The sequence below is a fragment of the Stegostoma tigrinum genome, chromosome 31 (genome assembly GCF_030684315.1).
Source record: "Stegostoma tigrinum isolate sSteTig4 chromosome 31, sSteTig4.hap1, whole genome shotgun sequence".
NCBI lineage: Eukaryota > Metazoa > Chordata > Chondrichthyes > Orectolobiformes > Stegostomatidae > Stegostoma > Stegostoma tigrinum.
In genome coordinates, this window is record NC_081384.1 from 86743 (window position 1) to 112150 (window position 25408).

The window sequence follows — 25408 nt, forward strand, 5'->3', positions numbered from 1 at the left end:
CTGTGTACATGGGCACCGAGATCTCTCTGCTCATCTACACTACTAAGAATCTTACCATTAGCCCAGTACTTTGCCTTCCGGTTACTCCTACCAAAGTGCATCACCTCACACTTGTCTGCATCAAACTCCATTTGCCATGTCTCAGCCCAGCTCTGCAGCTTATCTATGTCTCTCTGCAACCTACAGCATCCTTCATCACTATCCACAACTCCACCGACCTTAGTGTCATCTGCAAATTTACTAACCCATCCTTCTACGCCCTCATCCAGGTCGTTTATAAAAATGACAAACAGCAGTGGACCCAACACCGACCCTTGTGGTACACTACTAGTAATAGACCTTTAGAGGATACAACTGGAAATTGACTGGGAACAGAGAAATAGCAGATAACTTAAACCAATGTTTTTCATTAGGCTTCATGGTGACACATTATCATGATCTCAAAGATAATGGACATGCAGGCTCTGTTGGAAGTAAAGATTTTGTAACACACTCTTATCACAAAAACATATTTGACAAACTATAAAGGATAAAGATAGATATGTTGGCAAGACTTGAGTACTTCCATGTAACAGTTTCAAAGGGCGTAGCTGCCATGATAGTGAAGACATTGGTCAAAATAGTCCAAAATTCACTGGATTCCAGAAGAAGACAAAATTACAATGTGATGCCCTGTTCAAAAAGGGAGACAGAAAGCTGGAAACTATAGACCAGATGACCTAACGTCTATTATTGGGCAAATGCTACAGCACATTATTAACTAAGAAACAGCAGGTCATTTAGAAAAGCTAACATTATCCAATGGTTTTGTGAAAGGAAATCATGTTTGACAAATTTGTTAGGAGTTTTTCAAGAATACAACAATGTAGAGTTGATAAAGGGAACCAGTTGATTTACTGTATTTGGAATTCCAGAAGGTATTTAATAAAGTGCCATGAAAAGGTTCTCCAAAAACAAAAGGTTCTCACACAAGATAGGAGCTGACAGAAACGGGGTTAATATTTTAGCACAAATTGACGATTGGGATTGGTTAACATATAGAAAACATATTTGGGATTACTGGGTCTTTGTTAGGTTGGAAAAAGGCAAGTAGCTAAGTATCACAAGGAACAGTTCTAGGGTACCAATTATTCAGTGTCTATATTAGGCATGTTTTAATGAGCCAATAGGAAATCTACCCAAGGGGATATAGATGGGTTGAGTGAACAGGCAAAATTTTTGTAGATGGAATTTAACATAGAAAACTGAGAGGTCATACACTTTGGTAAGAAGAATCAAAGAGACGCTACAGAAGTGCAGCACAGAGCGATCTGGATATTCTTATGTGTGAAACCCAAAAACATGGCTTAAGAGTGAAGCTGGTAATTAAGGCAAAATGGAATTTTGGTCTTTATGCAAAGAGGTTAGAATTTAACAACAAAGTTTTCTGGTTACAACTGTACAGAATGTTGGTAGTCCCTGTATTTAAAAAATGATATACTGACATTAGAAGCAATTCAAAAGAGATTCACTAGTCTGGTTCCTGGAATTACAGGGTTAATTAAGCAAGAACAGCTAAGAGGTTTAGGTCTTTATTCATTAGAGTTTAGAAGATTGAGTGGTGACCTTATTAGAACATAAAAGATTTTGAGGGGGCTTGACAGTTAGATGTGGACATTGTTATAGAATAAAGGGACACTCATTTAAAAGTGAGGTTCAAAGGAATTTCTTTTCTCTGAGGGTAGTCAATGTCTGGATTCCTTACCACTCAAGAGTTGTGGAGGCTGAATCACTGAAAATATTAAGGAGGAAGTCAGTGGATTTTAGAAATCCAAGTTAACAGCTATGCTGAGCTGATGAAACTAGGAGTTGAGGTCTGAGACACGTCAACTGTGATCTTATCAAACAGAGGGCCAGGCCTGATGGACCAAATGGCCTGTTCCTGCTCCTTTATCTTATGTTCTTACATGTCCTCCTTTGTAGCATAAGAATACGTATTGACCACACCTAAATAGTTTCGTGAATTTACATTTTTGCTGGCCTACCTCTGATTCTAATTTACATGGGACAGACTGAGTCATGATGCTTTATTCTTGAGCTTAATTCTTTTCTTCAAAGTGGAGAGGAATGGAACTGATTATTCAGGGAAAAGCTCCCGTGTGTCCTAGATAAGTACGTGCCTGTCAGAGAGGGAGGAAGCTGTAGAGTGCGGAAGCCGTGGTGTACAGAGGAAGTGGAATCTCTGGTCAAGAGGAAGAAGCAGGCTTATGTTAGGATGAGATGTGAAGGCTCAGTTAGGGCGCTTGAGGATTACAAGGTAGCCAGGAAAGACCTAGAGAGAGCTCAGAAGAGCCAGGAGGAGACATGAGAAGTTGTTGGCGGATAGATTCGGGGTAAACCCTAAGGCTTTCTATAGGAATATAAGGAATAAAAGAATGACGAGAGTAAGATTAGGGCCAATCAAGGATAGTAGTGGGAAGTAGTGTGGAGTCAGAGGAGATAGGAGAAGCACTAAATGAATATTTTTCAACAGTATTCACTCTAGCAAACGACAATGTTGTCGAGGAGAATACTGAGATACAGGCTACTAGACTAGGTAGGATTGAGGTTCACAAGGAAGAGGTATTAGAAATCCTACAGAGTGTGAAGATAGATATGTCCCCTGGGGCAGATGGGATTTATCCTAGGATCCTCTGGGAAGCAAGGGAGGAGATTGCCGAGCCTTTGGCATTGATCTTTAACTCGTCATTGTCAAAAGGAATAGTGCTAAACGACTGGAGGATAGCAAATGTGGTTCCGCTGTTCAAGAAGGGGAGTAGAGACAACCCTGGTAATTATAGACCAGTGAGCCTTACCTCAGTTGTTGGTAAAGTGTTGGAAAAGGTTATAACAGATAGGATTTATAATCATTGAGAAAAGAATAATTTGATTAGGGATAGTCAGCACGGTTTTGTGAAGGGTAGGTCATGCCTCACAAACCTTATTGAGTTCTTTGAGAAGGTGACCAAACAGGTAGATGGGAGTAAACCGGTTGATGTGGTGTATATGGATTTTAGCAAGGTGTTCGATAAGATTCGCCACAGTAGGCTACTATACAAAATGCGGACGAATGGGATTGTGGGAGATATAGCAGTTTGGATCGGAAATTGGCTTGCTGAAAGAAGACAGAGGGTGGTGGTTGATGGACAAGTGTGAGGTGATGCACTTTGGTAGGAGTAACCAGAAGGCAAAGTACAGGGCTAATGCTAAGATTCTTGGTTGTGTAGATGAGCAGAGAGATCTCGGTGTCCATGTACACAGATCCTTGAAAGTTGCCACCCAGGTTGACAGGGCTGTTAAGAAGGCATACAGTGTTTCAGCTTTTATTAATAGAGGGATAGAGTTCCGGAACCAAGAGGTTATGCTGCAGCTGTACAAAACTCTGGTGCGGCCGCACTTGGAGTATTGTGTACAGTTCTGGTCACCGCATTATAAGAAGGATGTGGAAGCTTTGGAAAGGGTGCAGAGGAGATTTACTAGGATGTTGCCTGGTATGGAGGGAAGGTCTTACGAGGAAAGGCTGAGGGACTTGAGGCTGTTTTCATTAGAGAGAAGAAGGTTGAGAGGTGACTTATTTGAGACATATAAGATATTCAGAGGGTTAGATAGGGTGGATAGGGAAAGCCTTTTTCCTAGGATGGTGACGGCGAGCACAAGGGGGCATAGCTTTAAATTGAGGGGTGAAAGACATAGGACAGATGTCAGAGGTAGTTTCTTTACTCAGAGTAGTAAGGGAATGGAACGCTTTGCCTGCAACGGTAGTAGATTCGCCAACTTTAGGTACATTTAAGTCGTCATTGGACAAGCATATGGACATACATGGAATAGAGTAGGTTAGATGGACTTCAGATTGACATGACAGGTCAGCACAACATCGAGGGCTGAAGTGCCTGTACTGTGCTGTAATGTTCTATGATTGGATAGCTCCTTCAAAGAGCAAAAGTCACGCCGGACTAAGTGGCCTTGTGTGCCGAGTGATTTTACCATCTCTACACTTGATGACCAACACTGCTAGTGGTTCCAAACTTCAAATTTAGAATTCCCATTCTCGCCTTCAAATCCCTCCAAGGCCTTGCTCTTCCTTATCTCCCAGTCCCAGAGCACAGGAAAAGAAGAGGAAGTGTAAAAATTTAAATAATTAAAGGCATTCCTGAACCTTAGTACTGAACTGCTAAAAATTCAACAGTTCCTTCCCAACACACCTGCTTCCATCTGCCGACAGCTCTGTTGAACATTCTGGAACTTCTCACTCAGCTCACTGATCTCAATGTCTAGGGTCTTCAAATCAGCTTCACTAACAGCTGCAAACTGACTCTGGAGAGGGAATCAGACAAGAATAACTGAAACCATGATGTAACAACACTGACAGAACAACATTTATTGTCTATTCTTCATCATCCTGGGTTGGTGGTGTGCATTAGGAGTTGCTGCAAATCTTGCAAAATTACCAAACAACAGACCTTGACCCAGTGATGATAAAGGATACATGCACGTACCAGGTTTGAGAGAGATTTGGTGTGGAACTTGGAGGTGATGAAACACCAACACCATTGCTGTACTTCTCAATGTTCAGGTCACCTAATTAATGAATTCTTTTATTTTTCTTATTCATTCATTGGTGTCAGGAGCTGAGTTACTTCCAGCCTTTCACTTGCTCTTGTAACCACAATATTTATATGGCTGGTCCAGTTCAGGTTCTAATCAATGGTAATCCCCAGAATATTGTTAGTAGAATGTTCAACAGTGATAATCCAATTCAATGTCCATGGGCAACGGGAATTCTCCCTTGTTACAGATTGTCTTTTCCCAATCCTCTGGACACTGTTCATTAATAATCAAACATCCACAGCCTGACCTCTCAGTTGTGGCAAAATTAAACCATTAAAACCATATGGTTTACAAGCAAAAGGAGTGCATTCAGCCCATTGAGTCCACTCCATTATTCTATGGGGTCACGGCTGATCTGATAACATTCACTGCCACTTCCTTGCCTTTTCTCCCATAACCCTTATTTTGCAAGCAGAAATTCATCTTTGACTTGAATGGGTGACCTCTTACTCTGAGATTATGCCCTCTGGTCCTCAACTCTGTCAAAACAATGTCTCCACATCTACCTTGTTAAACTCCCAAGAATCCTACATGTTTCAATAAGGTCATTTATTATTAAACTCCAAGTGATAGAAGCCCAATCTCCTCAATCTCTCCTCAGAAGACTGTGCTCCCCATACTCAGGATCAACCGCGTGAATCTCCTCTGGCTATTCATGAGGTAGCTGAAAAGGGATGGATGCTAAGCACTACTCTGAGGAGCTCCTACAGTGAAGTCTTGTTGCCAAGACATTCTGGCAACAACCACAACCATCTTCCTTTGCGCATGGCTTCAAACATTTGTCGATCCTTGCATCTGAAAATTATACACACTGAAGCCAACATTACGCAACAGCACTGTTGTATGAACAGATAACTCTGTGTGAAACAAAAGCACATCTGGAATACAGCATTGTGTCCATATGGTGGGTGTCGTGCTGGACCTGAAAAAAAATGTCCAAAGGAGAACTTAAAAAAACATTCCTAGCTTAAAGAACCTCAAACTCCTTTGAAAGGATTATCTATTTAGCAGCACAGATTCAGAAGTAACACAGAAGATGTATATCCACTAATTAAAGGGCTGGAAACGTATTTTGAATAGGAGCTTAATACTTTGAAGGACTTGGAAACAAATTTTTAACCCAAGATCAGGAAAGCACTGGATTCTGGTGTGTCTTTTTTCAGAGAGTAATGAGCCTCTGGCTTGTGGTGCCTGCTACTACATCAGTTACTGATTCTCTATGTCAATTTCAAAGCTTGACTGAAGTCAAGACTGCATCATAGTTAGGAGAGAAGTTAATGTTACTGGACATTATTATTATTAATAAACAATTTGGAGACACTAGTTCAAATCACATCACAGCAGCTTGAGGGAATTTAAACTGAATTAATTCATGAATCTGGAATAAAACTATTCATGAATAAAACACATGAAATGATTGGACTGTTATAAAAATCCAGATGGTTCACATGTCCTTCAGGGGGAGAAATCTGCTGTCCTTACCCAATCTGGCCCACTGTAACTGTGGACAGTCAGCAATACAGTTGACTGTGTGTTGCCTTCTGATTTGCTAGGCCATTTCATTCAGTTGTATCAGGCTACTGCAGAGAGCGCTGTGGGTATGCTGCATGAACTGCAGCAGTTCAACAAAGAAACACACTTTTAACCTTAGCATTACCTTCTCAATAGCAATTAGAAGTGGACAATAAATTTTCTGGCCTTGGCAGTGACATGCATATTCTAAAAACAAATTTAAAAAGGCCAGTGTCTTATGGAGAACAGGTTAAGCAAGTGGGTGAAAACTTGGTAGATGGAATATAATGTGGGAAAATGTAAGGTTGTGCACTTTAGCTGTAAGAATACAGCAGGTGAATATTATTTAAATAGAAAAGCTAAATCACAGATACATGGGAGTCCTGGTGTATAAATCACAACAAGCCAGCATGCAGGTTCAGCAGGTGATAAGCAAGGAGGAGTAGTTCATCAAGCATTAAATATTTAGTTAAGAGCAAGGATAAATACACAGAGAAGTAGCTCCAGGGAGGTAACAATTTCTGAACAGAATACGTTAATTTGAATTTGACATATTTTTAAAGCCAAGTGTCTGAAGAAATTTAGCAATTTACTTTTGGGAACCTGAGGTTTCCAACTCCAAACAGGAACGTGCAAGGACTATCAATGTCTGGGATCAAACAGGAATGTTAGATTTTAAAAAAAACATAGAACTACGGATACTAGAAAGCAGAAACAAAAACAGAAATTGCTGGAGAAACTGGCAGCATCTAGGCATATAAAGAAAGAGTTAATATTTCAGGTCCACTGATCTTTCTTAAGAACTGACTGCAGCTAAGAAAAGGCTGAAAGTGAAGGAACAAAACAGAAACTGCTGGAAGCTCAGTGGGTCTGGCAGTATCTGTGAAAAAAAAAATCAGTGTTAACGTTTCAGGTCCGGTTACCCTTCCTCAGAGCTGTGGACCAGAAACGTTAAATCCGATTTTTTTCTTCACAGGTGCTGCCAGACCTGCTGAGCTTCCAGCAACTTCTGTTCTACGTTCTGCTCGCAAAAAAAGACCCTGAACTACCTGTTGCCTGCCACTTCAATGCAACACCTTGCTCTCTAGCCAACAGCTCTGTCTCCAGCTTGCTACAGTGTTCTAGTGAAGCCCAGTACAAACTGGAGGAACAACACCTCATTTTCCACTTGGGGACCGTACAGCCCTCCGGACTCAATACTGAGTTCAATAACTTTAGGGCTTAAGCTCTCTAACGTCCCAGCTCCTCACCCCACACACCAGGCCTTGTTACCACATAGCCTGCCACTGCACACCCTCTGTTGTTAGTCACTAACAGTCCCCATGAACAACTATTCACCCTCCCAGCCTGATCGTCAGCAACTCCTTTGTCTGTCCAACTGTATTTCTCTTTCTCTCTCTCTCTCTCTCTCTCGGCTTTATCTTATCGTTTACTCCCTACCCAACCCACCTCCCTATTTTCTGCAGATAAAGTGACGTTTTCCCTGCCACCATCAGTTCTGAAGAAGGGTGACCAGACCCGAAATGTAAACTCTGTTTTCTCCTCCACAGATGCTGCCAGACCTGCTGAGCTTTTCCAGCAACTTTGTTTTTGTTCCGGATATCCAGCATCCGCAGTTCTTGGGGTTTTTAACCTCTGTTCTGTTCCCGTTCTGAGGAAAGGTCACCGGACCCGAAATGTTAACTCTGGTTACTGGATTATAAGCCCTGAATAAAGGATTAGATAATACAGATGGTTTAACCTCTTACTTTTATGACCCTAAGCTGGAAAAATGGGGAGGTGATGGCCTAGTGGTATTGTCACTGGACTGTTAATCTCGAGACACAGGTAATGTTCTGGGGATCTGGGTTCGAATCTTGTCATGGCAGATTGTGGAATTTAAATTCAATTGGGAAAAACGCCTGGAATTAAGAGTCTAATGATGACCTTGAAACCATTGCCGATTGTCGGGAAAACCCCATCTGATTCTTTAGGGGAAGAAACTGCCATCCTTATCTGGTCTGGCCTAAATGCGAGTCCAGACTCACAGCATTACGGCTAACTTTTAAGTGCCCTCTGGACAACTTGGGATGGGCAATAAATGCTGTCACAGCCAGTGAAATCATCGTCTCATGAATGAATTTTTAAAAATCTGGCCAATATCAATGATGGCAGAAAGTAAACTAAATGGTCGAACAGCACCTGTAGTTGGCTACCTTGGGCTTTTGGCTAATGGGCTGAAAGGAAGGCAAAGTATCAGGTTTGGTATGGATTAGATTAGATTAGATTAGACTCCCTACAGTGTGGAAACAGGCTCCTCGGCCCAACAAGTCCACACCGCCATTGCAGCATCCTGCCCAGACCCATCCCCCTACAACCCACACACCCCTGAACACTATGGGCAATTTAGCATGGCCAATCCACCTAGCCTGCACATCTTTCGACTGTGGGAGGAAACCAGAGCAGCCAGAGGAAACCCACGCAGACACGGGGAGAATGTGCAAAATCCACACAGACAGTTGCCAGTGGCTGGAATTGAACCCGGGTCCCTGGCACTGTGAGGCTGCAGTGCTAACCACTGAGCCACCGTGCTGCCCCAATTAACATGGCTTAACCTCACATCAATTTATTTTAAGAAGATTAACAAAATCTTACACTGAGTTAAGTAATTACATTAGAAGAAACAGGGAATTTAGTTAGCTTATCATATATATAGTTCATTTATTCCTATTTAGCTAAGGTTTGCTGATGTGACAGACACACAATTCTGCAGAAGTGCAACATGGTTAAACAAGCTGTACCATTTAGCACCAATTACCAACAGACAACAGGGATTTCAAGGCTGAGGGAATAAAACAGGCTCTCGGAAGGAGATAAGACAACACCTGGAAAGAACGATAAACAGAGATGCTAGGCACTCCTGCCAGTTTGGAGTGTATGAGTAATAAGGATTTTGTTCAAATCAGATCATTTTGGAATTCAGGTAATGTATTGTCTATGGTGATTCGCAATGCATAAATATTTGTGATTTCTTGTTGAGGTCAGAGTTCTAATTCAGTGTTTCTCTGGAGTGGTACCTTACTGATGTGTTGACAAAATAAATAATTATTAGTCTGTACCTTGAGTCTCCTGAGAATATTTATACAATAATCTACCGTCAACAAAGGCGAATTTACTTTCGGCCTTTGTTTGAAAGGGAATGGACTATTAAAAATACTGTGGTCTTCCTAAAATCATACAAGACACTAGTAATGCTATACCTAGAATCCTACAAACAGTTTGGTGACCTTATCCAAGGAAAGATACATTCACATTGGAAGCAGTCCAAAGATGATTGTCTAGGTTAATCCCAGGTATTTTCTTATGCGGGCACTTTGAGTAGGTTGGACTTGTATTTATTGGAGCTTAGAAGAATAAGAGGTGGCTTTATTGAAACATACAAGATCCTTAAGGGCTTGACAGGGTAGATATACAGAGATTGTTTACCCTGATGGGACAGTCTATGACCAGAGGACATAATCTCAGAGTCGGGGATTACCTTGTTAGGACAGATAAGACCATAAGACAGAGGAGTGGAAGTAAGGCCATTCGGCCCATCAAGTCCACTCTGCCATTTAAATCATGGCTGATGCGCATTTCAACTCCACTTCCCTGCATTCTCCCCGCAGCCCTTGATTCCTTGTGAGATTAAGAATTTATCAAACTCTGCCTTGAAGACATTTAACGTCACGGCCTCCACTGCGCTCTGTGGCAATGAATTCTACAGGCCCGCCACTCTCTGGCTGAAGAAATGTATCCTAATTTCAATTTTAAATTTACCCCCTCTAATTCTAAGGCTGTGCCCACAGGTCCTAGTCTCCCCGCTTAACGGAAACAACTTCCCAGAATCCACCCTTTCTAAGCCATACATTATCTTGTAAGTTTCTATTAGATTTCCCCTCACCCGTCTAAACTCTAATGAATACAATCCCAGGATCCTTAGCCGTTCATTGTACGTTAAACCTACCATTCCAGGGATCATCCGTGTGAATCTCCACTGGACAAGCTCCAGCGCCAGTATGTCCTTCCTGAGGTGTGGGGCCCAAAACTGGACAAAGTATTCTAAATGGGGCCTAACTAGAGCTTTATAAAGTCTCAGAAGCACATCGCTGCTTTTATATTCCAAGCCTCTTGAGATAAACAACATTACATTCACTTTCTTAATCAAGAACTCTACCTGCAAGTTAACTTTTAGAGAATCCTGGACCAACACTCTCAGATCCCTTTGTACTTCTGCTTTACGAATTTTCTCACCATTTAGAAAATAGTCCATGCCTGTATTCTTTTTTTTCAAAGATCTGAGGAGGAATTTCTTCTCTCACAGCATTGAGATTCTTTAAAATTCTTTACTACAGAGGGTTGTACAGGCCAGGGTGTTAAGTATATTCAAGGCCGAGATAAACAGATTTTTAATTAAGGGAATCGGGGTGTGGGGGAAAAGGCAGTGAGGATCTGAGGATCAGCCATGATCTACTTAAATGGCAGAGCAGGCACACTGGGCTAAACGTTGCATTTCTGCTCCTAAATCTTATGAGCAGGTCTTCTCTAAAATTATCCTGAATGCTTCCAACCTCTGGGTTTTCCAAGCTAAAAATCAATGCACGATTATTCTAAACCAGAGCCAAGTTTACACGCCCTGTTGTAAACCCTGCAGTAGCAACAATTTTCCATTAACACTCCAAGGGTTTTGTTTCACTGGACACAGTCACATTTCCAAAAATGACAGTTTGACCTGGTTTTGTTTCAAATCCTTCAGTGATCAACACCAATGTCATTAACTTCAAAAGCAAAAATTATGTAGGACTACATGACCTAGGCACAGAAGTGACTGACTGATTGATTGATTTATTGTTACGTGTACCAAAATACAGTGGAAAGCTTTGTTTACGAGCATAGCTGATCATAGGATGTACAGATCAAAAAGACACACAAGTTATTTAAAACTGCAGGATAGGTTGAGAATGTGGTTAAGAAAACAGAATGGGCTTTATGAAATTGGACATGGAATACAATAGCAAGTGGGTTATATTGAATTTTTAAAGGAAATTAATTCGGCCCCAGCTAGGATATTGTTTGCAGCTCTTGGTGCCATGCTTTAGAGAAGATGTGACTCATTAGAATTCAGAAAAGATTAATAAGAATGATTCCAGAGATGAGGAACTTGAGTTATGAAAATAGTGAAGATAGGACTGCTTTCCTTGAAGGAAAGATAGCTGGGAAGAGATTTGATTGTGGGGTCTGAAGAGAAGGGTTAGAGAGAATCTTTTCCTATTCATGGAAGGACTGAAAATGAGATAACAAAAATTCAGAGTAAATGATAAAAGCAGCAAAAGCTATGTCACCAAAAAAAGTTTGCAGGCAACAAGATATTATGGTCTGGATGACACTGATGTAAAGTACAGTGGAAGTGGATTCAACTGAAGCATTCAAAAGGTAATTAGATATATCAAAAAGATAAATGTGTAGGGTTACGGTATAAAGATAGAAGAATGGCATTTAAGTATTAATAATTTGGACAGCTGGTGCTGACATACCGGTCGAAACAATCTCTTTCTGTGCTGCGACAATCCTGTCTTGTTTCATTTCTGTACTCTATTCGGTCTGTAACAAAAGCTAACATCCTATTTCTCTCCCTAATTATTTAGTGTAGCCGGATGCTAATTTTCTATGGTTTAACAAGGTCCTTCTGGAAGTAAACACTTGCCAGTTTCATCCAAAGAAGTTTCTTTTTAAAGTTTCCCTTCAAAATGCATAACTGCACATTTCACAACATTGTGTTCCATCTTCATCTTTTTACTCGCTCATCAAACTGGCTAAATTTCTTTCACACTGTATTCTCTTCACAAAATTTGCTCCCCAACCTTTGAAACATAAGTAAATTTAAATAAGGGGGTTAAGTGGAACACTTTAAGTTATGAACATAGAGGCAGGTTATGTTAAGTCCTAAGATTTATACATACATTAAAAACAAGAGGTTAACTGGGGAGGAGGTAGGGCCACTCAAGGATAAAAGGAGAAAACTTGTATTTGGATGCAAAGGATGTGAGCAAGACCCAAAATGAGCACTATGCATCAGTATTAGAACATAGAACATAGAACAGTACAGCACAGAACAGGCCCTTCAGCCCACAATGTTGTGCCGACCATTGATCCTCATGGATGCACCCTCAAATTTCTGTGACCATATGCATGTCCAGCAGTCTCTTAAATGACCCCAATGACCTTGCTTCCACAACTGCTGCTGGCAACGCATTCCATGCTCTCACAACTCTCTGCGTAAAGAACCTGCCTCTGACATCCCCTCTATACTTTCCACCAACCAGCTTAAAACTATGACCCCTCGTGCTAGCCATTTCTGCCCTGGGAAATAGTCTCTGGCTATCGACTCTATCTATGCCTCTCATTATCTTGTATACCTCAATTAGGTCCCCTCTCCTCCTCCTTTTCTCCAATGAAAAGAGACCGAGCTCAGTCAACCTCTCTTCATAAGATAAGCCCTCCAGTCCAGGCAGCATCCTGGTAAACCTCCTCTGAACCCTCTCCAAAGCATCCACATCTTTCCTATAATAGGGCGCCCAGAACTGGACGCAGTATTCCAAGTGCGGTCTAACCAAAGTTTTATAGAGCTGCAACAAGATCTCACGACTCTTAAACTCAATCCCCCTGTTAATGAAAGCCAAAACACCATATGCTTTCTTAACAACCCTGTCCACTTGGGTGGCCGTTTTAAGGGATCTATGTATCTGCACACCAAGATCCCTCTGTTCCTCCACGCTGCCAAGAATCCTATCCTTAATCCTGTACTCAGCTTTCAAATTCGACCTTCCAAAATGCATCACCTCGCATTTATCCAGGTTGAACTCCATCTGCCACCTCTCAGCCCATCTCTGCATCCTGTCAATGTCCCGCTGCAGCCTACAACAGCCCTCTACACTGTCAACGACACCTCCGACCTTTGTGTCGTCTGCAAACTTGCTGACCCATCCTTCAATTCCCTCGTCCAAGTCATTAATAAAAATTACAAACAGTAGAGGCCCAAGGACAGAGCCCTGTGGAACCCCACTCACCACTGACTTCCAGGCAGAATATTTTCCTTCTACTACCACACGCTGTCTTCTGTTGGCCAGCCAATTCTGTATCCAAGCAGCTAAGTTCCCCTGTATCCCATTCCTCCTGACCTTCTGAATGAGCCTTCCATGGGGAACCTTATCAAATGCCTTACTGAAGTCCATATACACCACATCCACAGCTCGACCCTCATCAACCTTTCTAGTCACATCCTCAAAAAACTCGATAAGGTTTGTAAGGCATGACCTACCCCTCACAAAGCCGTGTTGACTGTATTTGATCAAGCCATGCTCTTCCAGATGGTCATAAATCTTATCCCTCAGAATCCTTTCTAACACCTTGCAGACGACAGACGTGAGACTTACCGGTCTATAATTGCCGGGGATTTCCCTATTTCCTTTCTTGAAGAGAGGAATTACATTTGCCTCTCTCCAGTCCTCAGGTACGACTCCAGTGGAGAGCGAGGATGCAAAGATCTTCGCAAGTGGCGAAGCAATTGCATTTCTCGCTTCCCAAAGCAGCCGAGGACAAATCTGATCAGGGCCTGGCGACTTGTCAATCTTAATGTTTGACAAAATTTTCAGTACATCAGCTTCCTCTATCTCTATCCATTCCAGCATGCACACCTGCTCTTCAAAGGTTTCATTCACTACACAGTTCGTTTCTTTCGTAAAGACAGAAGCAAAAAACTCATTTAGGGCTTCCCCTACCTCCTCAGGCTCCACACACAAGTTCCCTATGCTATCCCTGATCGGCCCTACTCTTTCTTTGACCATTCTCTTATTCCTCACGTAAGTGTAAAATGCCTTTGTGTTTTCCCGGATTCCTTCTGCCAAGCCTTTCTCGTGCCCCCTCCTGGCTCTCCTCAGACCATTTTTGAGCTCCTTCCTTGCCTGCATGTAATCCTCTCTAGCTGAACTTGACCCTAGCTTCCTCCACCTTATGTATTCACCCAGGAGAAAGACATGGAGGGTAGTGAAATTAGTGTGAAGCATGCTATTATTCTAGGGCATTTGAAGATCAAGAAAGAAGTGGTCTTGGGTCTCTTAAAGAGCATTAAGGTGGACATGTCCCCTGGGCCCGATGGCATCTGCCCCATTGGTTTGTCCACAGAAGGCAGAGGGTAGTAGTGGAAAGGTGTTTTTCTGACTGGAGGTCCATGATTAGTGATGTTCTGCAGGGATCCATACTGGAGAAATGACAGATAGAGTTTAATATGAGTAAGTGTGAGATGCTGCACTATGGGAGTACAAATGGTAAGGAAAAGTAAACAGTTGATGGCAGGACTCTGAATGGCACTGATGTATAGAGGGATCTCCCTGAAAGTGGCCAATCAAGTAGATAGGGTGTTAAAAACCGTGTAAGGCATGCTTGCCTTTATTAGTTGCGGAACTGAGCTGAAGAGTCAGTATGTCATTCTGCATTTTTATAAGCCTTTGGTTAGGCCACACTTAAGATTAATCTGTTCAATTCTGGTCGCTATATTACAAGAAGGATGTGGAGCCTTTGGGGAGGGTGCAGATAGGATTTACCAGGATGCTGCCTTGGTTAGAGGACATGAGCTATAAGGAGACGCTAGAAAACACTGGAGTGGCAGAGAGTGAGGGGAGAGCTGATTTAAGTCTGTAAAATTATGAGATGCACAGATACGGTTGATGGTCTGAATCTTTTTCCAAGTTGAAGTGCCCAATGTTAGGGGGTATACGTTTAAACTGAGAGGGGTAAGTTCAAAGGAGATGTGTGGAATACTTGTTTGTTGAGATCGTTTAATTTGGGCTGAATAGTAATGAGTTAAAATAATACATGACCAGGAGCACAAAGTAGGGAAACCTTAGCTTTATGAAACTTTACATATTGCTGTAACTGCAACCAGCCTTTCCCTAGTCTGAGAAGTCACGTACGATAGATAGCAAAAAGCTCGGGCTCACAGCATCTGTACACTCTTCACTGCTGTCCGCTTTAATTAATGTCTGTCTGGTTGCCTAAGTAATGACCTTGCCTTGTTAAAACACAGTACAAATTGCAGTTTGTTTTAACTTGTTTGTACTGCTATATAAGTTCTGTTTCTTTTGTGTGTTGGTCAGAGTCTTCAGACTTGACCTATGTCAGCGGTGACCGTCTGTGATATCACAAATAAAATCTCTTTGCCTCGAAGTCTGGACCGTTGGTGTGTGATTTAATCTGGTCTCTTTGACGGATGTGAGGGCAAGTCTTTTACACAGAGTGACAGGAGTCTGGGACATGCTGGCAGGGGTAGTGGTGGAGGCTGATGATAGGGGCATTTAAGGGATTTTTAGATAAACACATGAATATGCAAGGAACAGAGGGATATGGACCAAGGGCAGGCAGAAGGGATTAGTTTAATTTGACACCATGTTCAGCATATCATCATGGGCTGAATGGCCGTTTCTGTGCTGTACTGCTCTATGTTCCACTGATTATTGTGGTATTCCACTAGTTACGATGTACCAACCTGAAAATGTCCTGCTTATTCCTACTATTATCCACAAACAAATCCTCAATCCAGGAATTTACCTCCAAATCCACGAGTCCTAATACACTGTTAATCCGATCACTTTTAAAAAATTGAAATGCAAAATCGCACAAGTGTTACCGCACAAGAAACTATTCAGCCCACTGTGTCAGCACCAAATCTCCAAACGAGCATCACAATTTAGTGCCACTTTCCTTCTTTTACCCATACTCTCGCATATTGTGTCTATTTAAATATCATCCAGCATCCTCCTGAATGTCTCACTTGAACCTGCTTCCACCACACTTCCAGGTGGAGCATCATACTACATCCACTTGTTCCCCCTTATCCATCTTACTAGCTCCATCTATCCTCAAAAAGCTCTTTGTAAGTCATCCCTTGGGTTGGAAGAAAATATGCTTTATATTCTGCTTCAATTGCTTATGAGATGATTGATATGCCCAACAATGTGTAATTTGCAGGCTCTGACACATGCAGGACAGATGGTACTTGAATGGTTGGGTAGATGTATTCTTTAGAGTTCAGTACTTGTCAGTTAGAAAATTGTCAGGACACCAGAAAATCTGTACAGAGCTTCAGTTATCTGAAGGGCAACTGGATGGGCATTTGTGGAAAATATGTACGCTGGGTGTGGAAATGAAGTTGAGGGATTGGGACTCAACTGGAATGCTCCAGCAAAACATGCTCTTTCAATGCTGTAAGGACTGCGTGACACTTTGCAGGTGGTTGAGTTTACTACTTTCCTATCCTTAACAACAGTTATAGAATTTAATGAACAGTCTAAAAATGAGTCACTGATCACAAAGATCCCAGTCTCTGCTCTGCCACGTTAGGGTCAGTTAAGATTCTCTTTAATGATTTCTCTTCAAATGTTTACGGCCAAAGACATGGTGATCACGATGCTGCTGGAGGTTGGTCGGTTCTCTCTTGCTCAATATCTGATATTCATATGGCACAAATATCGTATGCCGGTAGTAAGATTTGGATGTTACCAGATTTTGTTGCAGCCTGCACGATAGCTTCACAACAGAAGTCATTGGCAACTATAATCTGAGATATTCAGTAACCAGCCATTCCATCAGATAAGGCCAGTTTCAATCTTCAATACTTGCCTTCAAAAACAGATTACTAAAAGCTCCTTAGAAAAACAAATCGACTGAAATTTAAATTTAACTAAAGGAAAATATATTTAATGAAACTGACCTATTAATTCTAAATAATGTGAAGGCAAATTGTGATTTGTGTGTCTGTGGTTTACATTGAATTTCTTGTTCCCCTGCTTTATACTTTTGAACTGCAGGTAAGAGACAATCTACCTGATTCTGGAGAAAGGCTCACCAAAACACAAATGAACCAATTAAACATCTCCTTTCAGTACAAGTGTTATCATAAAAATGCCTCACTTTCTCACCTGATCAGCAAAGTAGATTTTCTGTTTCCCATAAACCTTTTCTTTTATTTTACCATCTTGAGTTAGCTGCTCAAGAGCTTTCACTGCAGTCTGCAACAAAAGATTAAATGCAATGAAAAGAACTGCTACTGCAAAACTTACTAACACTATCTGTTCTATTGTTGTTGCACTGCCTCAAACAAAACATCAAATGATTCTATTCCAGGAACAATACAAAACCCAAATAACAAAACAAGTTTCAAGAACATTTCCAGTTCTCAGAAGTTGCAAAGTCTTAGGAAACTAATAACATTCACTTTCAAAAGAACAAAAATTCACTTCTAAGCCTTTCACTTTTTTCTGCATTATCACCTTCAACACAATCACATCTGTGGTTTAAATGAAACACATCTAGAATATAATATTTTCAAGCCTTTAGGCTTGATTTTTTTTCAATAAGTCACACCAGGCTTCAGGCAGCTTTTAATAAGGTAATACAAATGAAAAAAACAGTTAAAACCAATATTCAAAAGATTGCAGAAAATGCATATTTCACTAAAAGAACAAACCTACAGCAATGGTGAGAGAAAATGTGGAATCCATACTAAACATAAAGGTAGAAGAACATCTAGAAAAGAAAATAAGCATGAAAGTGGATTTAAAATAGAAAAAAAAACTTGCTAGACTAAATTTATTGATTTATTTTGAGGAGGTAAGAGAGAGCAGACAATGGTATTACAGTTGAAGTAAATTATTGGATTTTTCAGACAGCCTTTGACATAGCTTAAAAAGACTGATGTGGAAGGTTACAGAATATGGGGTGAGGAAACAAGTGGCAGGATGGATTGCTGGCTGCCTTTAACATGGAAGGCAAAGTGTGGAAATATATAATTCACAATGGTAGAAAGTAACAGGGTGCGGTGTTTATGACACAGGATTTCAGCATGGAAAAAGGTAATTCAGCTCATCAAGACCACGCTGGCATGAAGCACCTATCTACTGTAATCCCACTTCATAGGACTCCGTTCATACCCTGTATACTATGGTGTTCCAAGTGTTCATCTATATACTTAACTGTTGTAATGGTTCCCACCTTTTACGACTTTTCAGGCAGAGCGTTCCAGAGACCCACCACCCTCTGGGTGAAAACATTTCACCTTAAATCCCTTCTCAACCGCTTCTCCCTTACCTTAGATCTATGATCTCTGAGGGAAAATGTTTCTCCCTACCATAACTTTGTAGACATCAGTCAGGTTCCCCGACTCGGCTTCTCTGCTCAGAAGAAAACAACACTAACCTATGTTGATAACAAGATGTGGAGCTGGATGAACACAGCAGGCCAGGCAGCATCAAAGGAGCAGGAAAGCTGACGTTTCGAGTCTGGACCCTTCTTTGGAAAAAATGTATGCAGTTTCTCTTCAGAGCTGAAACACTTCAGCTTGAACAGCATTGGGGTGAATCACCTCTACACTCTCTCCAGAGCAATTATATCCTGCCTATAGATTTGAGTTCTGAACTGCACTCAGTATTCCACGTGTGGCCTAAGTAATGTACTATACAGCTCCAATTTCAAAATAAGTTCAGGTAGCTGCTGGTTACTTCCATTAAAGGATTTTTGTTTAAAAGGTCAGAACACCCTTTCAGTATGGGGGGTGGGGGGGAAGGAGACAGAGAGAGAGAGACATACAGAGAGAAAGAAAGAGAAAGAGAGAGCAAGAGAGAAAGAAGACAGACAGATGGACAAAGAGTTCTGAATTTAGGTTCCCCAACTGAGAGATAGCAGACCAGACCACTTCAAAATATTTTAACGAGGTAGCCTAGGCCCTAACTTTTTCTTATTTTAAAGAAGTGTAAAGTGCTGTGTCCCAGATGCCACTTGACTGGTCAAACTATACAGGGCTTTGCAAAATAAAATTTATTCAAGTAATATCACTAAAATACAACAAAAGAAAGAAGAACTTAGAGTAACTTAACTTTATTGTAAAATTTAACAGAATAACAGACATAGTAACGATTACTAATTAACTGCACCAATGCAGTAATATCCCATAAATATACCCTTTGGTAAAAACACAAATTCATAAATCAGATTTTCTCACATGCAATGCCTGTAGTAGGAACAGAAACCCCGGTTTCTAGCTGTAACCGAGGAAGGGGAAAAAACACAGCTTAGAACATAGAACATAGAGAAGTACAGCACAGTACAGGCCCTTTGGCCCACGATGTTGTGCCATGGAAAATTCCTAATCCAAAAATAAAATAACCTAACCTACATTCCCCTCAATTCACTGCTGTCCATGTGCATGTCCAGCAGTTGCTTATATGTCACTAATGACTCAGTTTCCACGACTACCACTGGCAAAGTATTCCATGCGTTTACAACTGTCTGGGTGAAGAACCTCCCTCTGATGTTTCCTCTATACCTTCCTCCTAACACCTTAAAACTATGACCCCTCGTGGCAGTCAATCCTGCCCTGGGGAAAAGTCTCTGGCTATTGACTCTATCCATGCCTCTCATTACCTTGTACACCTCGATCAGGTCACCTCTCTTCCTCCTTCTCTCCAGAGAGAAAAGTCCGAGCTCAGTCAACCTCTCTTCGTTAAAGAAGCTCTCCAGTCCAGGCAGCATCCTGGTAAACCTCCTTTGCACCCTCTCCAAAGCCTCCACATATTTCCTATAATAGGGCAACCAGAACTGGACACAATATTCCAAGTGTGGTCTCACCAGGGTTTTGTAGCTTCTCCTTTATCAAAACTCCAGCAAGTTCTAATAAATCTAGAAGCTAAAAAAAGCCAGACATCCTGGTCTGTGAGAGCTGTCCACACGCATCCAAGCTGCTTCTACTGTTCCAATTTTTAAAAAAACCACAAGGTCTCATAAGCTGTTCACATTACCACAGACTGCTTTGTACTTCTCGTTCAATTTTTCTCAAAAGAAACCTGGACAAAATATGCCTCTTAAAGTGACTGCATCATCATGCCTCCCCCTTTATAAAAAATGAACTATCAATGTACAAAGATTGCTTAATTTTTAAAAATGCTTAGTCTTATGCTGAGTACACTTCAATACATATATACTACATTGACTCTAAGCATACAAACATTCACTACTACAGTCTATTTCAGTCCGTGTATTCTCACCACCAAACACCTGTCTTCCTTCATCCCAGATGCGACAATGCATTAGCAGTTACATTGTCATGTCATGCCAAGTGAATAATTTCCAAATTGAATGTCTGCAATAAGCTCCATCCAGTCAGTCAGGAATTTTTGTCCTTAAAATTACTTCAAAAACTTCAATGGGTTATGATCAGTATTTCCAGTTGTCTCAGACACATTACTGGCAATATAAATGTTGTAATGTTGCAATGCCAACAGGAAGCTCAAGTCTCCTTCTCAATCTAGGAATATTTCTGTTGATAATTATTGAATTTTCTGGATAAACACCCAATAAGTCTTTCTGTTATCTCATCATCTTCTCGTTAAAGTACAGCACCAACACCACATCATTTGCATTGATAGCCATCTTGAATGGCTTTGTGATATTAGATGTGGCTAACACTTGGGCTTTCAGGCCATCAAATATCTTCTGACAATCCGCCATCCACTGAAAGTTACTGCACTTCTTCAGTAAGTCAGTCACTGAAGCAAATACATTGCTAAAATTTGGTACAAACTTCTGATAAAAGCCATTCAATCCCAGGAATCATAGAATTGTTGTCTTCATTGGTGGTATGGGAAACTCCCCAATAACCTTTGTTTTCACATCCCATGGGGCTATCAGTACATATCCAATAACAAGGCCTAAGAACGTGATTTGGGCTTTTGCAAACTCACTCATAGCCAGGTTTATCACCACACCCGTCTCCCAAAGTTGTTTGGATATTTCCAATAGATGCTGCAAATGTTAGATTAAAAATCACCAGTGTGTCGATGTGCACCACACAATTGGGTAATCCAGAAATGACTTTATTGGTTAGGACTTTTATATACTGCTGGTGCAGTGGTGAAGCTGGAAGGTCAGGCAGCATCAGAGGAACAGAAAAGTCAATGTTTTGGATCGGGACCTTTCATGAGAACCTGGTCAGTTCTGATAAAGGCTCCCAAACTGAAATATAGACTTTCCTTTCCTCTGACGCTGCCTGACCTGCTATGTTCCTCCAGCTCCACACAGTGTTGACTCTGACTTCAGCATCTGCAGTTCTTGCTGTCTATGATTGTCTTCGGTCCTCGGGATAAAGGTACCTGCCAGTATCATAGAACATAGAACATAGAACAGTACAGCACAGAACAGGGCCTTCAGCCCACAATGTTGTGCCGACCATTGATCCTCATGTATGCACCCTCAAATTTCTGTGACCATATGCATGTCCAGCAGTCTCTTAGATGACCCCAATGACCTTGCATCCACAACTGCTGCTGGCAACGCATTCCATGCTCTCACAACTCTCTGCGTAAAGAACCCCCCTCTGACATCCCCTCTATACTTTCCTCCAACCAGCTTAAAACTATGACCCCTCGTGCTCGCCATTTCTGCCCTGGGAAATAGTCTCTGGCTATCAACTCTATCTATGCCTCTCATTATCTTGTATACCTCAATTAGGTCCCCTCTCCTCCTCCTTTTCTCCAATGAAAAAAGTCCGAGCTCAGTCAACCTCTCTTCATAAGCCCTCCAGTCCAGGCAGCATCCTGGTAAACCTCCTCTGAACCCTCTCCAAAGCATCCACATCTTTCCTACAATAGGGCGACCAGAACTGGACGCAGTATTCCAAGTGCGGTCTAACCAAAGTTTTTAGAGCTGCAACAAGATCTCACGACTCTTAAACTCAATCCCCCTGCTAACGAAAGCCAAAACACCATATCCTCGGGGTAAATCCAACTTAGAAATATAGGTTGATTGTCCCACGTTCTCAATACAGTCTTCCAAACATGGAATAGGATATGAACTGTAACTGCCACTATCCACGCAATCCTTGGATACCACCTGGTTTTGGCACCATTACTATGGGTGAGCTCCAGTTGCCACAACTCACCTTGATTATGTTGCCTTTGAGCATGCATTCAACCTCTTTTTGAACCAGTGTCAATATTAGAGAGTTAAATCTGTAAGGATGATGCTTATTGGAACAGCATTTCCTATCTCAATAACATGCTTAATTAGATTAGTACTTCCCAGCTTATTCCCATATGTCTCCCTCTGTGATTATAACAACTCTTCCAGGTCATTTCGATTTTCCTCTGGAGGGTAATTCAATAATTTATTCCTATTTTTGAGAATTTCCTCACTGTCCAATTTAATTTGAGCAATGTCCAATTCAGAATCATTGAACTTGCTTCTTCACTCTTTGTTGTAACCTGTATCACATTCTCGTTTTGCTTTCTTTCCTTATCAAAATACCCTTTAAGCATATTCACATGACACACACTGAGATTTCCTTCTATCTGGCATTCTTATCAAATAATTCACCTCATTCAATTTCCTTTCCATTCAATAAAAGCCCACTAAAACTTACTATTAAAGGTTCACCGACCACTGGAACCAACACCAACACTTTATCTCCATTAGTAACATGGTGAGTCAAAAAATCAGTCTGCTTCCTGTTTCATCGCATGCTGTGCTACTTTCAAATGTTGTCTAGCAAATTCATCCACTATATTTAATCTTTCCCTAAAATTTGACACATAGTACAAACATGTGGTCTTTGAACTCTGATTTAGTCATTTCTCCTTAATTAATCTCAGTGGTCCTCTCAACTCATGTGCAAAAGCTAATTCAAACAGACTGAATTTGATAGATTCATTTGGTGCATCCCTAATTGCAAAAAGTACAGATGGAATCGCTTTACCCCAATCCTCTGCATCGTCTTGACTATAAGCCCATCACGTGGTCTTTAAAGTTTAATAGAACATAGAACAATACAGTGCAGAACAGGCCCTTCGGCCCTCAATGTTGCGCCGGCCTGTGAACTAATCTAAGCCCCTCCCCCTACACTATCCCATCATTATCCATATGCTTATCCAAGGACTGTTTAAGTGCCCCTAATGTGGCTGAGTTCACTACATTGGCAGGCAGGGCGTTCCACGCCCTTACCACTCTCTGAGTAAAGAACCTGCCTCTGACATCTGTCTTAAATCCATCACCCCTCACTTTGTAGCTATGCCCCCTTGAACAAGCTGAAGTCATCATCCTCGGAAAAAGAGTCTCACTGTCCACCCTATCTAATCCTCTAATACCACCATTCTAATGCTCCCTGCAATTGTGGATGGTTGGCAGTGGATTTGAATCATTTTATTTCCAAGCTATTCATAACCTCTTTCCAAAAACATAATTTTGATGTAACATTTGATCCTTAATTTGACTGTATCTCAGTGTGGAAGCCATTCGGCCCAACAAGTCCACACCAACTGTCTGAAGAGCATCCCACCCTATCCCTGCACCTTCCATGGCAAATCTAACTAGCCTGCACATCCCCAGGAGGGGCAATTAAGCATGGCCAATCCACCTAACCTGCACATCTTTGGACTGTGGGGAAAAACGTTGAGCACCTGGATGAAACCCACACAGACATGGGAAGAATGTACAAAGTCCACACGGAGAGTCGCTTGACACTGGAACGGAATCTGGGCCTTTGGTGCTGAGGCAGCAGTGCTAACTATGGGCCACCATACCACCGGTATGGTCAAGAAATACTGACTCACACTTATTGTTTTAGGTAGGGGTCCTATGCAATCAATTACGACCCTTGTAAAAGATTCCTCAAACCAGGTATTAAGGGTGCTGGGTTTATTACTGCATGAGATTTCCCAAATACCTGACATGTTCAGCAAATTCAACCACATCCCAATGCATGCTTAAAAAAATGTTTTTGGATTTTGGCTAGAGTTTTCCTTACTCTTAAATGACCTCCTGCTGTAATTCATGGGCTACCCGCAACATCTCCTTTCTGTAGCTCACTAGTAAAACAATTTGATAAACATCTGCCCATTTCTCATCTACCTGAATAAGTGATTGGTCTCCAGTCCCTCATCAAGGTGTCATTTTTAAGATAGTAACATTCTGGGATACACTCAGATTCTTCTTTTGTGTATGCTTTTTGAGACAACTGCTTAATGTTTTCATTTTTCTGTTGTAATTCAGTTAATTTATCTGAACTAAACTATCTACTTTGTGTTCCACCTGTTCTTGTTCATTTCTCAAACATTTGATCAAACATAGTCTCTAACAAATAAATTTCAACTTTATTTTTAATTCTTTGATTTCTCCTCCTCCCTGATTCAACCTACGGTTCAATAAGCTTGTTCCCAAAGAATCAGGAAAATCCCAGAATATACTTCCTGTAATACCTCAGTTGCCTGATTTCCCACTGGCTTTTCAACAACATAGTAGGCATCACTCCGACCCTGTGATCCAGCTTCATCATCCCAAAGGACAAATTGTATTCCGGAACCGAGAGATTTTCTAGTACTCCTAACACCACTTCTTCATTTTTCACCAGACTTTCCAACCTCCCTTTATGAAGTAGAACACTACTCTCTCACCATGAATTACACATACATAGTCACCTTTTCTAGCAATACTCCTTCTGGATTACATATCTGCTCGTCTCTCACCAAAGGCTAACATGCTCCCTTATCTCTTAAAATTTTAATTTCTTCACCTGCTCTTCCTGGCAATGTATGAATAAATCTTAACCTTGCAATTAAATTCTTTAAAGAGATCTGGCACTTTCTTCTCAACCAACCTCTGACCAAGTTGTAGGTTCTGGTGCAGCTTTTTAGCCTCCACTGTGCTTTCCTTCAGAAAAACTCAATGGATTATCCTGTTTTCCCACATCCATCTTCCCAGAGCTTTTTTAAAGCCACCAACACTGACTTCATGTGACCTGCTTTATTGCAATAAAAACACTTGAGCTTTTTCACTAAATTTTTCCCCTCAAGTCTTTCCTTTTCACCCTGTGGTAAACTATCTTCATAATCTTCAATGAGATCTCCTTTTCCCTCACCACCTGAGAATTTCTCTTTTCCCCAAGTTCTATCCCACACAAATTGAAAATGACGTCAGAAGCCAAGCTTTGATTTATGAACCAGCTCATAACCATCTGCCATTTCTGCTACTAATCTTGCAGTCTTAACATTCTGCTCTTCCATGAGTTCTTGCTATTTCAGGGATGAATTTTTGACCGCCTCCAAAATAATCATTTCTCTAAGAGTGTCATATGGTCAATCTATTTTCAATGTCCTTATCCACCAATCAAAATTGCACACACACACACACACACACACAATCAGGTTCAGGAACA

At 41.2% G+C, this 25408-nt stretch overlaps 1 protein-coding gene across 2 annotated transcripts in view; it reads right to left on the reverse strand.

Annotated features, from left to right (window-relative positions):
* Positions 1–25408, reverse strand: part of psmc3ip (PSMC3 interacting protein) — a 75805-nt gene that overhangs the window by 37844 nt on the left and 12553 nt on the right. For both annotated transcript variants that reach the window (XM_048560912.2, XM_048560911.2), the window contains exons 3-4: positions 17130–17219; positions 4221–4332 (exon numbers count right to left, since the gene is read on the reverse strand). In XM_048560912.2, the coding sequence (XP_048416869.1) occupies positions 4221–4332; positions 17130–17219 (202 nt within the window). The remainder of the gene's footprint in view (positions 1–4220; positions 4333–17129; positions 17220–25408) is intronic.